The sequence below is a fragment of the Rhincodon typus genome, chromosome 17 (assembly GCF_021869965.1).
Source record: "Rhincodon typus isolate 14 chromosome 17, sRhiTyp1.1, whole genome shotgun sequence".
Lineage (NCBI taxonomy): Eukaryota > Metazoa > Chordata > Chondrichthyes > Orectolobiformes > Rhincodontidae > Rhincodon > Rhincodon typus.
The window spans coordinates 3287678-3301758 of record NC_063348.1 but is presented as its reverse complement, the minus strand read 5'-3'; the positions used below and the strand labels follow the sequence as shown (position 1 = coordinate 3301758).

General features: G+C 43.6%; 1 protein-coding gene across 1 annotated transcript in view; it reads right to left on the bottom strand.

Moving 5' to 3' along the window:
* LOC125485276 (intestinal mucin-like protein) overlaps positions 1-14081 on the bottom strand; it is a 47535-nt gene that overhangs the window by 19804 nt on the left and 13650 nt on the right. The window contains exons 7-10 of the mRNA XM_048607354.1: positions 9412-9516; positions 5157-5197; positions 4936-5058; positions 387-485 (exon numbers count right to left, since the gene is read on the bottom strand). Of these exons, the coding sequence (XP_048463311.1) occupies positions 387-485; positions 4936-5058; positions 5157-5197; positions 9412-9516 (368 nt within the window). The remainder of the gene's footprint in view (positions 1-386; positions 486-4935; positions 5059-5156; positions 5198-9411; positions 9517-14081) is intronic.

The following is a 14081-nucleotide window of genomic DNA, read 5'->3' as shown; positions in this document are numbered from 1 at the left end:
ACCTCAATATAGCCTGAATGCTTTGGTGGATCTTTTTCTCACAATGTAATCCCATACCTCCAAACTGAAAGAAAAACAGCAGAAAATGACACAAAGGTAGGAAAAGAACCAATGGAAGAGAAATAAAAATGATGGAGTGAAAAAGAAAGTATAACAGCAAACAGAATGACAAAGGAAGAAGGGGAGAGAAAGCAGACCAAGACTTGGAGATCTTAGCTGTTCCTTCGAAGCTGAGCAGGGAATGTTGATGAAGTTAGGTAAGAAAGCGGCCATGTACTCTAATTTATCATATTCGGACCAACTGGTAATAATTACTGATTCACTGACACAAAACAAAACAGCAGAGAATCAACTATTAATTTTTAAAATAACCTAATTATACAAACCAGTAATAGTTGAATAGATTGGTCTCCTGGGTGTATCACGCATCTAGTTTGGACACATTCACCACAGCATCTTCCAATTATTTCTTTATATTCAAAACCCTGTTGCAAAATACAATGGTTAATACCTCAAAAAAGCTGTTTGTGCAAAATTTTGCTGTTTCTTAGAGGTAAAATGGTAACATTTTTTAATAGTTAAATGTTTAGTTTCAATACTTGATTGTACCTGGCCTTCCATTTTTATTTCAACACTGTTTCCTCTCAACGAGAAAAGATCAACCATGATCTGAGCTGTTCCTAGATTTCAACAACTGTTTTCCTGAACTACTGGTAGGGAATGTTTGGCAGAGGAAAGTAAACAAGTCATTTATGGCGCTTGTGAGTTTGTTATGCTCGCAGTCAAAATAGACTATCAATATTCTAATTCCATCATCTGATTTTAAGACCCAAGACCTTCATGAACTAAAGTGACTTTTGAAAAGGATGCTACTGATTAAAAATGCCTGCTATGATCACCTGACCACAGATTGAGTCAAGATTTGTGAAACCGGTGTGAGATATACGAAACCAGTCTGCACTGAAATTGCGTAAAACCAGACAACTGCGTCAGCTCAAGAAATTCATCATCTGTTTCATTCACGTGTGTATGATAATTTCAAATTTTGGGAGGTGAAAAGCCAGTTAGCCAGCTTGGAAAAGAAATGAGCAGACTCAGAGACAAGAAACTGGACCTATATCAACAGCTTGGGACAACAAAGTCAAACAAGAAAAGTTGGATTTATAAGCAAGAACTGGAGACACTATAGACAGTCTCTCAAACTCACAGGTACCTTGTGTAAAAAAAGCAACTTGAAACCAGAAGTTTACTGAGAACTCAAGATGTACAAAGAGATAGTAGGAATTGCAGATGCTGGAGTCTGAGGTAACAAGGTGTGGAGCTGGATGAACGCAGCAGGCCAGGCAGCATCAGAGGAGCAGGAAAGCTGACGTTTTGGGTCTGGATCCTTCTTCAGAAATGGGGGAGGGGAAGGGGGCTCTGAAATACACAGAGAGAGGGGGAGGCGGTGATAGAAGGTGGATAGTGGAGCAGATAAGTGGAGAGAAGACGGACAGGTTAAGGAGGCGGGGATGAAGCTAGTAAAGGTGAGTGTAGGTAGGAAATTGGGATGGGGGTTGGTCAGTGAGGAGGGAGGGGCAGATAGGTGGGACAGAAGATGGACAGGACAGGGAGGCGGGGACGAGAGGGGGTACTGGTCTTGGGATGAGGTTGGGGTGGGGAGATATTGAAGCTCGTAAAGTCCACATTGAGACCACTGGGTTATAGGGTTCCAAGGTGGAATATGAGGTGATGTTCCTCCAGTGTTCGGCTGGCATCGTTGTGACACTGGAGGAGGCCCAGGATGGACATGTCGTCCAGGGAGTGGGAGGGGGAGTTGAAGTGGTTCGTGACTGGGAGGTGTTATCGTTTGTCACGAATCGAGCGTAGGTGCTCCACAAAGCGGTCTCCGAGCCTCTGCTTGGTCTCCCTGATGTAGAGGGGACCACATCAGGAAAGGTTGCAGGGAAAGGTGCCGGGGATGGTGGGGCCAGTGGAGAGTGTGGAGCGGACGAGGGAATCGTGGAGAGAGCGGTCCCCCCGGAAGGCAAATAAGGGTGGGGAGGGAAATGTATCCCTCGTAGTAGGGTCAGATTGCAGGAGCTCGAACAGTTCATCCGCTTTACTAACACCTTCCACCAAGCTCGAATAGTTCATCCACTTTACTAATGCCTTCTACCACTGTATCGGCACTGCCTTGTGCTCCCACGAGGAGCTCGAACAGTTCATCCACTTCACAAACACCTTCCACCCCAACCTTAAATTCACCTGGACCATCTCTGATACCTCTCTCTCCTTCCTGAACCTCTCTGTCTCCATCTCTGGTAACGACCTAGAAACTAATATCTATTTCAAGCCCACCGACTCCCACAGCTACCTAGACTACACCTCCTCTCACCCACCTTCCTGCAAGGACGTGATCCCCTATTCCCAATTCCTCTACCTCGTCGCATCTGCTCCCAAGATGAGGCGTTCCACTCCCAGACATCCCAGATGTCCTCGTTTTTCAAGGACCGCAATTCCCCCCCCCACAGAGGTCGAAAACACCCTCGACCGCATCTCTTGCATTTCTCGCACCTCAGGCCTCACACCCCCTCCCCGCAATAAAAACTATGACAGAATTCCCCTTGTCCTCACGTATCACCCCATTAACCTCCAGATTCAGCGCATCATTCTCTGCCACTTCCGCCACCTGCAATCTGATCCCACTATGAAGGATATATTTCCCTCCCTACCCTTATCTGCCTTCTGGAGGGACTGCTCTCTCTGCGACTCCCTCATCCGCTCCATACTCCCCACTAGCCCCACCACCCCGGCACTTTTCCCTGCAACCGTGGGAGGTGCTACACCTGCCCCTACACCTCCCCTCTCACCTCAATCCCAGGCCCCAAGTAAAGCTTCCACATTAAATAGATGTTCACCTGCACATCCACTAATGTTGTCTCTTGTGTCCGCTGTTCCCGATGTGGCCTCCTCTACATCGGAGAGACCAAGCGGAGGCTCAGAGACTGCTTTGTGGAGCACCTACGCTCGGTTCACAATAAACGACAACGCCTCCCAGTCGTGAACCACTTCAACTCCCCCTCCTGCTCCCTGGACGACATGTCCATCCTGGGCCTCCTCCAGTGTCACAACGATACCACTGAAAACTGGAGGAACATCACCTCATATTCCGCCTTGGAACCCTACAACCCAATGGTCTCAATGTGGACTTTACAAGCTTCAAAATCTCCCCACCCCTGAACTCATTCCAAAACCAGCCCCCGCCTCTCATCCCTGCCTCCTTGACCTGTCCGTCTTCCCTCCCACCTACCTGCCCCTCCCTCCTCACTGACCAACCTCCATCCCAACTCCCTACCTACACTCATCTTTACTAGCTTCCTCCCCGCTTCCTTGACCCGTCCATCTTCTCTCCACCTATCTGCTCCACTATCCACCTTCTATCACCGCCTCCCCCTCTCTCTTATTTATTTCAGAGCCCCCTTCCCCTCCCCTATTTCTGAAGAAGGGTCCAGACCCGAAACGTCAGCTTTCCTGCTCCTCTGATGCTGCCTGGCCTGCTGTGTTCATCCAGCTCCACACCTTGTTATCTCAAGATGTACAAATGTGCCTACTGAGGAAACAACTTAATAGCTAAACATTTGCGACTCAGGTCATTCTCACAACTGAAGGACTCTATCATCTTTAAACATGCATGTTTGATGTCACGTTTATTATATGTTTTTCAGGGTAGTAGATTATAAAATTCCTGTTTTCACTCAAACAGCTCCTTTATTTTGATCTGGTTAACTATGTTTTAGGTGAAATGTGATAGGTGTGTGCTAAAATAGAAATTTAAAACATTGTTGTAACCAACCAAGAAGTGTTTAGAGTCATAGAGTTGTATGGCATGGAAACAGACCCTTCGGTACAGATATCCTAAATTAATCTAGTCCCATTTTCCAGCATTTGGCCCATATCCCTCTTAAACCCTTCCTATTCATATACCCATCCAGATGCTTTTTAAATGTTGTAATTGTACCAGCCTCCACCACTTCCTCTGGCAATTCATTCCATATGTGCACCCTCTGCGTGAAAAAGTTTCCCCATAGGTCTCTTTTTTAAACTTTTCCCTGCTCACCTTAAACGTATGCCCTGTAGTTTTGGATTCCCCCTTGGCTATTCCCCTTATCCATGCCCCTCATGATTCTAATAAACTTCTATAAGGTCACCCCTCAAACTCCAAAACTCCAGGGAAAATAACCCAAATTATTCAGCCTCTGCCTATAGCTCAAACTCTCCAACCCTGGCAACATCCTTATAAATCTTTTCTGAACCCTTTCAAATTTAACAACATCTTTTCAATATTGGGGAGACTAGAATTGAAGGCAGTACAGGTAGTTCTGCTATAATAAGTGTTTTGTTAACGTGAATTGGTTGTAGCGCAATTGATGAATAGTGGACGCTGTTTGGATAATGCCAACAATCTGCTGTACAGGTATAGCGATTTCCCTATAACGCAATTTTCTATGCTAATTTTCTGTAAAGTGATTTTCTACAGCGCGAGGTCACACAAGAACACAACTGTTGCGTTATAAGAGAACTACCTGTATTCCAAAATATCCTGTACAGCTGCAAAATACACAATGCACTGACCAAAAAAGGAAAGCATACCCCAAACGCTTTCTTCACTACCCTGTCTACTTGTGACTCCGCTTTTAAGGAACTATGAACCTGCACTCCAACGTATCTTTGTTCAGCAATGCTCTCCAGGTTCTTACCATTAAGTGACTATGTCCTGCTCTGATTTGCCCCAAAATAAGAGGAGTCAATCACCCTTCCCCCACCTGTTTGTTACACAGCCAGTGTCTTTGGATGGTTTTTTTTATTATAATCAGCAACATTAAATATATATGTTCCAGTGATTACTACAAAATGATTCAAAATTTTCAAACAATTCTCAAATATAGTTCTTACTTGTGCACACTTGTTGTTGCATTCGATATTTCGACATTTAATGAGGTTTAGCAGAGTTTCCACATCTGTCTCATTGGTACAAGTGCAGCTTTGACAAGGAGAGAGATGAATAATTGCACCTGGCTGTATGGACATTAAAAAAGGATCAATTAATTTTTATAAATAATTTGAACTGATTATTGAATTAAAAGAAAAGTTTACTTTCCAAACAACCAACTTACATTGTATTCTGCCCCTTCATTAACACAGACACCCTTTGGCTCTGTGAAAGAAATATTAGAAATACCATAAAACATAAGTTAAACTCACAAGTTGCTTTAAGATAAAGTGTTTAATTAATTTCATTTGATAGAACAGTTATTTCCACTGAAGTAAGTCAACATCACTGATGTGAAAACTTATAAAAAATTCCAAATGAGTCAATTATCATGAGTTTCTACAGCATATGAATGACAAGTACCAACGGAATGAGTTAGAAAGCAATTAGTGAAGCATTATAAATTAATAAGAAACTAACCTCAGCATATTGTCCTTGATTTTTACTGGAGCCTAGGAGCAAGCACTGGTCTGTGCTTATTCACTGACCTGAATGAGATCATTTAACTACAAGGCCATATTTAAATAGATTAGGCCTAATACCAACCCAATGACATGTTATGAGTGTATCGAAAGGGACAAGCAGTGAAGTTTACTTGTGTAATCCAAAGAATATTCCCGATTGTCTGACCTACACAAAAGCTTATGTGCTGAACTGTACTTATTTTTGCATAAGTGCAAGTCGCATCATGTTTTGTGGAATGATTCTCACTATGAGGCCAAACGGATTTTCTCAACTAATCTTGGCATGTATTGCGTCCAATTTCTGTCCCATCTTATCATATACTATTCCCAGAAGAACTTTCCACTCGGCAGACATCCGTCCTAAGACCAGCATCCATTGTGACTGGGCCATCTTTCAATGCCTGTCGCTTACCTGGAGGAAGACTGGCATTTGGCAGCTGTCCTGCTCAATTGTGTGAGCAGTGAGGATTGATGGCAGAGAAGGGGAGGCTGGTACCATATTTCTCAGAAGAGAGATCTGGAAATCTTGGTGGGCAGAGTGGTGCAGCAAAAAGATGTTCTCTTCTCAGAGGGCCATTAGAGAAGGTCATGCTTCCAGACAATGCTTGCCTGATTTTAAATTGCAACCCAGGTCAGTGCAGTCTCCAGGGTGCAAAGAACAGGGCTGTTGTGCAGAAATAAAGGCAATGACTTTCTCCACTCTTCCAGGGAAAGTTCCATACTCTGATCTCTGCTACCTCATGCTAGCTCCATCCCTGTAAATGAAGCCATCTTTCATTAAAGCCCATGCTCTGACAACCCCTTTATAACATGCAACACCCATCCTCATTCATTTGCTTGACCACCAGCTTCCCATACCACTAACCTTACATATCCTGCCAGGTGCCTCCTCATTTCCTCAGACACTTCAACACAATAGTTCCACATGTATCAGCACTAGCAGACATATCATCCACTTGTGTCTTACTCATTTGCCTTCTTTATGTCATTATAAAGGAAGACATCTCATAATCAGTAGAGCAATGGTGGATGTTTGGGGCAGGCTACAGATGTTTGGGTCATCATGTGCTACAAGGACTGAATCCTTGCCTTCGTAAGAGAGGAAATTGCCCACTCCTGGAGGGATACAGAAATGTCCATGTCCCAGAAGCCGAGTAAATAGTGTTAACATTAACCAGAGTATTGATGCTCTGCATGGAACAACACTGCTGACCATTGGCTCGACACTTCTGCCTTTTCTGTGTTACATATACTCTGATCACCTGAGCACATCAGCAGAGATCTGGCCCCAAAGGACACTTGGTCAGCTGTTAGTAGCAACCTTGCCAGCTCTGACAATGACAGCTGGAAGGAGTCAACACTGGACTGGAGGCTGAGCATCCCCGCACACAGACTGTACTGCAGACAGGTAAGGGAGAAATGCCCCACGACCTTGGTAGACAAAGGACTGGCAGAAGATAATTCTGTGATTTCAGTGATGAGGGACCTCACAGATACAGGTACAGGGAGGAGCTGCAGTGACAGGTGGGTGTACAGGACCCACTGGCCCTCAAAGCTGAAAAGCTCGAGTGATGCAGCCACAGGTCTGCCTCCATGGACAGGTTGGTGGCTGCTGTGAAGAGACATGCCCAGCAACCTTGACGTTTGCTAGAGAGTTCACAATACCTACCATCACACCAGATATTAGTCCTTAGAACTGAAGACAGGGCGACAGTGGGCTAGGGAGCCTTGAATCCAGGTACTTCCATACCCAGTCGGAGGAGGAGTCACACACGCAAGTCCTTGGCAGTGTCTATTCGGAACACTGCAGTGGTGGCTTGGCCTCCCACCTCCATCCTTGCTGACCCCTAATCCTTGGAAGTTCAGGCCAAGAAGGATGAATGTTCCTCTGTCAAGAAGACCCTCAGCATGTCTGGCCCATTCAGATCCAAACACCCCTGGGTCACCTGTTCAAACTTCCAGGTCCAATAGGCTCCCTCCACCCCATCTGTGGAATAGGGTAGCTCATTAAGGTGCAGCAGGAGGGAGACAAGAAGGAAATTATACTGAAGGCACGTAGTGGACACAGCTGACAGTATTATCTTTATATAGGCTTGTTGGATTCACTGTTTATACGGTTCTGTCTGTATAGGGCCTAGATGCTTTGTTGTGCTTTGTGGCATCGCTCATTGGGCTGCAATGAGATATAGTCATTGAGATCTACAGTGAGCACCAATCAATCATGTAGGTGCAGGGAGCAATGTATGTACATGGCATTGGCTCACTGACACCGTAGGCTACCTTGTCAACACACCCTAATGTTCGGCAGGAGTGTGTGTGCAGAGTGTATATCTCAGGGAGTTCCATAGCAGTGATGGCACCAGAGAGGTACAGTTGATGGAAAGGGTCAATCCTGCAGGATGGTCAGCGAGTAGGCACCCTGGATGCCTGTGTTGCCGGCATATGATTCGTTTGCAGACAGTGGTCTTCCTCTGTGCCCAGTGACTAGTTGTACATTCAGCTCCCTCAGTCATCTGAGTTCACTTATCCCACTCATCACAAGTCCCTTTGTGGCCATTTTCTGTAACAATATGCATTTTCCATGCCTTTCACTATTGAAACAACAGTGAGCAGTCCTCAGCCCAGGCTTTCGGCTTCAGCATGAATGCAACGCTGTGACCCTCAACACTTCTCACCCTAGGTGCCCATTCCATCAGCCCCGTAGGCTTCACACTTCCCCACGTCATCATTCAACCATCTACATCTGCCTAGCTTTCCTCTCCAAACCTCACTTCCCTTAAATTCTGTGAATAGAAGTGACAAGACAACCATGGCCCACACATTGAGCGATCTGACCTGCCGGTGCTGGCTCAAATTTGTGACTGTCGGCCACACACATTGCTGACTATGGCAGTCCATCCTGTTGAACTGGCTCCTATGGAGACAAAGAACTGACCATGACCTGCTCTCTGGAATTCAGAAACACAGATCCAGATCCCTTGTGCAAATCTTGACCATGGCCAACACCTGGGACTGTTATGGAAGGCTGCCCTTTGTTAACCATACTTCTTGCTGCAGATGTAGTATGTTTTGGCATGAACATTGCTGTCAAGTGTTACAGGTGCTACACTGACAGGGCACACTGACATATGTCAAGATGTATGTCCCTTGTCTGAGGACTGTTGCACAGTACGACTGCCTGCCTGATTGTGTGAATGCACCTGTTGCCACTGCAAAGCATGGCAGATCAAGGGAAAAATAAATGCTGTGCGCCTCCTTCTAGGCACCAAGTGAATCAGTGTTGATAGATTAAGGGAATAATCCAGACCCATTTCATGCACTGGGTGCCTGTCCCCATGCGGTAACTGTACTGATTGCAGCCATACACAGCTGGCTGCCGGTGTGCCCTGCTAGACATGTCTGGGCTTGCAGGGCACACTACCAGTACATTGGAGAGATGCTAATATAGTAGCAATGACTCCCTGAAATTCAGATGTCAGTGTCCATGTTGGAAGAGCTGCGTAGCCAGTGCTCACTGAATGTGCCCTGCTCTACCATGGGCAAGACGGAGGTTATTCTGAGGTAGCCGCAAGCTGAACCCACCAAACACACTCTAGTTTCTGTCTTCGGTTTTTCTGACACCTGGTTTGTTTGGTGATTATAGTGAGGTTGGAATTGGAAAATTAATGAGGCCATTTGAGTCATTAGCAAGGATCCTAACAATGGTTAATTGCTATTAATTGACAACACACCACTGATCAGTGAAAATTTTTCCAAGGTGGGCAACAGAGTGAGTTGAACAATGTGCAAGATTGTACTATTGGCTAGTATGACTGATAGATGCAATATTCTTCCTCGAACATACTTTTCTGTACATGATTTACATGTCATGCTTTTGTAGTATTCAAAACCATATAGATTACTGTGTTAACTTACCACATGTGTAAACTGGACAACAATGCCCATCTGGAATCTTTGACACTATTTTAAATCCAAGACTACATTTCATCTCATTTGGAGCACAGAGATTGCTGTTGCACCCTAAATAAATCACAAGTTGTACATCAAATGAAATCAAATTAATTGTAAATGACAGTTAAACTATTCATGATTATTTTAAGCTCCTTAAATTTAATGAATAACTTAGAATTATATTTTTGATTACTTTAAGTTAATCAAAGTGAATGACCAAATTACCAGAAATTAAAAACTAACCTAAACTAAACAATTGAACATCCATAACCCTTTGGGGTAGACATTTTATTTTGCATAAGGACAGCGTGTATTCCTACAGAAACATCCTGAAAACCTAGCTGCCCTATTCCATTCCAAAAACTCCAGAACCTGTCACAGGCCTGATATATATATCATAGTGTGCCTATATATTTCTCACCCTCATCGGTCTATATAATTAAGAAAAGAATTCTGAGATTTCTTTGGAAACTGAGGCTAGTTTATCTCAATGGTATATTTTCCTCTTCTCAACATAATTAATATACTTCATCTCATTGGAATTCTTGTCTTCAATTTAATACAGGATTATGGGCCAGGGAAATATCAGCATTTGGGATTCCCACTTTTGGGGTCTTTGCCTCCAAATAAATAGGCTTGTAGAGGCTCCACTCCTCTGAGCGAGAATTTCCAACTGACGTAAGAACCAAGCACACTCGAGCTCTATTCTTTTCCTGAACTATTTTAGGGAGTCAGACTGTTTTATCTCAAGTATAGTTGGAGAAAAGCTCTCCTCTTGCAATACTATAATCTTTCCATTTCCCATACCAGCTTTTCTGACTCCTACCTCGGAGACAATAGCAATGAATGGCTTCTTTTTAATGGAATTTTTTTTCTGTTAAATTGGCTGCAACGATAACTGGATTGAGATAGTTAAAATGTATTTGATGTCAGTCCTTATAGATGGCAAGAGAAACAAAACTCACATCCCTATTTCAACTGTCCTAAGTTCAGCTTGGTCCTGGGTGAAAGAAAATATGCTGACCTGCATTTAACATTATACTGCACTACTCGTTGAAGCTGCAATAAAATTTTATAGTGCAGGCAACTAATTTTCAAAACTATACATTTTTAAAAATAATAATTAGCAAAAAATATAATTACATTCTATATTTATTAGTATGTACTTACTGAAGAACTGGTACATACAGCATTATATTTCAAAAACTCTCAGCTGTTTATTGATGAATTCTTTGGGGGCATTTTTAACTGAACTAATGAGCAGATAGCCAATGTGTTTTATCTGTCAGCCATTCAAAAATGAAGATACATTTCCTTGGATTATAGAGGTATATTTTGAATTTATTGCTCCAGTGTGAAATAGGTGCTATGAACATGCTGTTTTGACATCTTCAGAGTATGTGGTATTCATAGAGTCATAGAGTCCTACAGCACGGAGACAGACCCTTCGGCCCAAACTAGTCCATGCCGACCAAAATGTCCATCCACGCTAACCCCATTGCCCTGCACTTGGCCCATATCCTCTAAGCCTTTCCAAACCATGTATTTGTCCAAATGCCTTTTAAATGTTGTTAATGTACTCACCTCAACCACTTATGCTGGCAACTCATTCACATACATACCACCCTCTGTGTAAAATGTTGCCCCTCAGGTTCCCATGTACTCTTTCCCCTCTTACCTTAAACTGATGCCCTGTAGTCCTCAATTAACCAACCCTGGGAAGAAGACTGAGTGCATTCACCCTATCCATGCCTCTCATAATCTTACATGCTTCTATAAAATACACCCTCAGTCTCCTACACTGTAAAGAAAAAAGTTCTAGCTTGTCCAACCACTCCGTATAACTCAGACCCTTGAGTCCTGGCAACATCCTTGTAAACTTCTTCTGCACTCTTTCCAGTTTAATAACATCCTTCCTATAGCCAGTTGACTAAAACTGAACACTCCAAGTGCAGCATCACCAACATCCTGTACAACAGCAACATATCTTCCCAGCTTCTATACTCAATACCCTGACGGATGAAAGCCAGTGTGCCAAAAGCCTTCTTCATTGCCGTGTCTACCTGTGACTCCACTTTCAGAGAACCGTGCACCTGAACTCCAAGGTCCCTCTATTCCACTACACTCCTTAAGGCCCTACCATTCACCATGGAACTTCTACTTCAATTTGACTTTCCAAAATGCAACACCTCACACATCTATATTAAACTCCATTTGCCATTTCTCAGCCCATTTCCCCAGCTGATTAAGATCCTGTTGCAATTTTTGATAAACTCCCTCACTGCCCACGATACCGCCTATTTTAGTGACATCCGCAAACTTACTAATCATTGCCTTGAACATTCTCATCCAAATCACTGATATAGATAACAAACAGTAATGGGCCTTGCACCAACCCCTGAGGCACACCAATAATCAGAGGCCTCCAGTCCGACAGGCATCCTTCCACTATTACTCTCTGCTTCCTACCATCAAGCCAATTGTGTATCCAATTTGCCAGCTCTCCCTGGATTCCAAACAATCTAACCTTCCAGAGCAGCCTATCATGTGGAACTTTATCAAAGGCCTTGCTAAAATCCATATTGACTATGTCTACTGCCCTGCCCTCATCAATCTTCCTGGTCACTTCATCAAAGAACTCTAACAAATTTGTGAGGCATGATCTCCCATGCATGACGCCATGCTGACTACTCCTAATCAAACCCTGTCTTTCGAAATGCATGAAAATCTTATCCCTCAGAATCTTCTCGAGTAACCTACCTACCGCAGATGTTAAGCTTACTGGTCTATAATTCCCAGGTTTTTCTTTGCAGCCCTTCTTGAATAAGGCACAACATTTGCTACCTTCCAGTCTTCCAGGACCTCATCCATGGCTAGCGATGATGCAAATATATCAGCCAGGACCCCTGCAATTTCTTCTCTAACCTCTTGCAGGGTTCTTGGATATATCTGGTCAGGACCAGCAGATTTATCCACCTTCATACATTTTAATACTTCCAACACGTGCTCCACTGTGATATGGACTGTCCCCATGATATTGGCCCTAACTCCCCCAAGTTCCTAAGTCTTCATGTCTTTCTGCATGGTAAACCCAGAGGAGAAATATTCATTGAGGACCTCGCCCATCTCCTGCAGTTACACACATACATGTCAACTTTGGTACTTGAGGGTCCTATTCTTTCTCTAGTATTTTTTTCCTTTAATATACTTAAAGAATCTCTTTGGATTCATCCTAACCTTCTCAGCCAAAGCTATTTCATGCCCCTTTTGGCTCTCCCGATTTCCTTCTTCAGTAAACTCCTGTATCCCCTATATATCTCCAGGGATTCCCCTGATCCCAGCTGCCTGTACCTGAGCCATTCCTCCTTCTTCTTTATAGTCACAGCCTCAATATCTGTTGCCATCCAGGGTTCCCTACTCCTGCCAACATTGCCCTTCACCCTCACAGGAACATATAGACCTTGAACCTGAGCTATCATACTTTTAAAGGCTTCCCACTTGCCAGAGGTCTCTTTGCCTCTTTACTCCAATCAGCTGCAAGCTTCTGTCTAATTCCATCAAAATTTGCCTTGTCCCAATTTAGAACTTGAAACTGAGGACCATTTTGTCCCTCTCTGTAACTATTTTAAGTTAATAGAACTATGGTCACTGGTCCTGAAGTGTTCCCCGACTGTCACTTCAGTCATCTGTCCTGACCTATTTCCCAAGAGTAGGTCGAGTTTTGCCTCTTCCCAAGTAGGACCCTCTATATATTGCCTGAGAAAACTTTCCTGAACACACTTAACAAATTCCATCCCATCTAAGCTGTTCACACGCTGGCAGTCCTAGTCTGTGTTAGGAAAACTAAAATCCCCCACTATGACAACCATATTGCTCCTGCAAGTCACCCCAGTCTCCCTGCATATTTCTTCTTCTAATTCCTGTTGACTATTTGGGGGCCTATAGTACAACCCCAATAACATCACCATCCTCTTCCTATTTCTTAGCTCCACCCACAACTTTAACTGGCCAATTAAGGATTAGCTTTTTGTTTCTATAGAGAACAGATCTTTTCTAGTATCAACGACAGATTTTTGAATAAGAGTTTTGTGGCAATGTGACAAATTTAATTTAGAATACCTGCATATCAAATAATTCCTATTGTTGGTGATCAGATCCTCAGAATAATGCGTAAGGATGCTGTATAAGTGACAATGCGTGGAGGATGCATGGGGCGTGGAGGTGACTGTTTTTCATTCATTTATGGGATGAAGGCGTCTCTAGCTAGGGATGGCCTCATCCCATGAATGAATTTTTTAAAAATGCATCCTTTATTGCCCAGAGGGCAGTTAAGAGTCAACCATATTGCTGTGGGTCTGGAGTCACATGAAGGCCAAACCAAGTAAGGGTGGCAGCTTCCTTCTCTATTGGACATTGGTGAACTGGATGGGTTATTTCTGACAATGGGCATGGTCATCATTTGACTGTTAATTCCAGATTTTTATTGAATTCAAATTCCACCATCTGCTGTGGCAGGATTCAAACCAGACCCCTGGAACATTATTTGGGTCTCTGATTTAATAGTCCAGCGATAATACAACTGGGCCAATGAAGTGGAGTGCCTTTGGAAATTGATGGGAAATGGGTAGCATGAG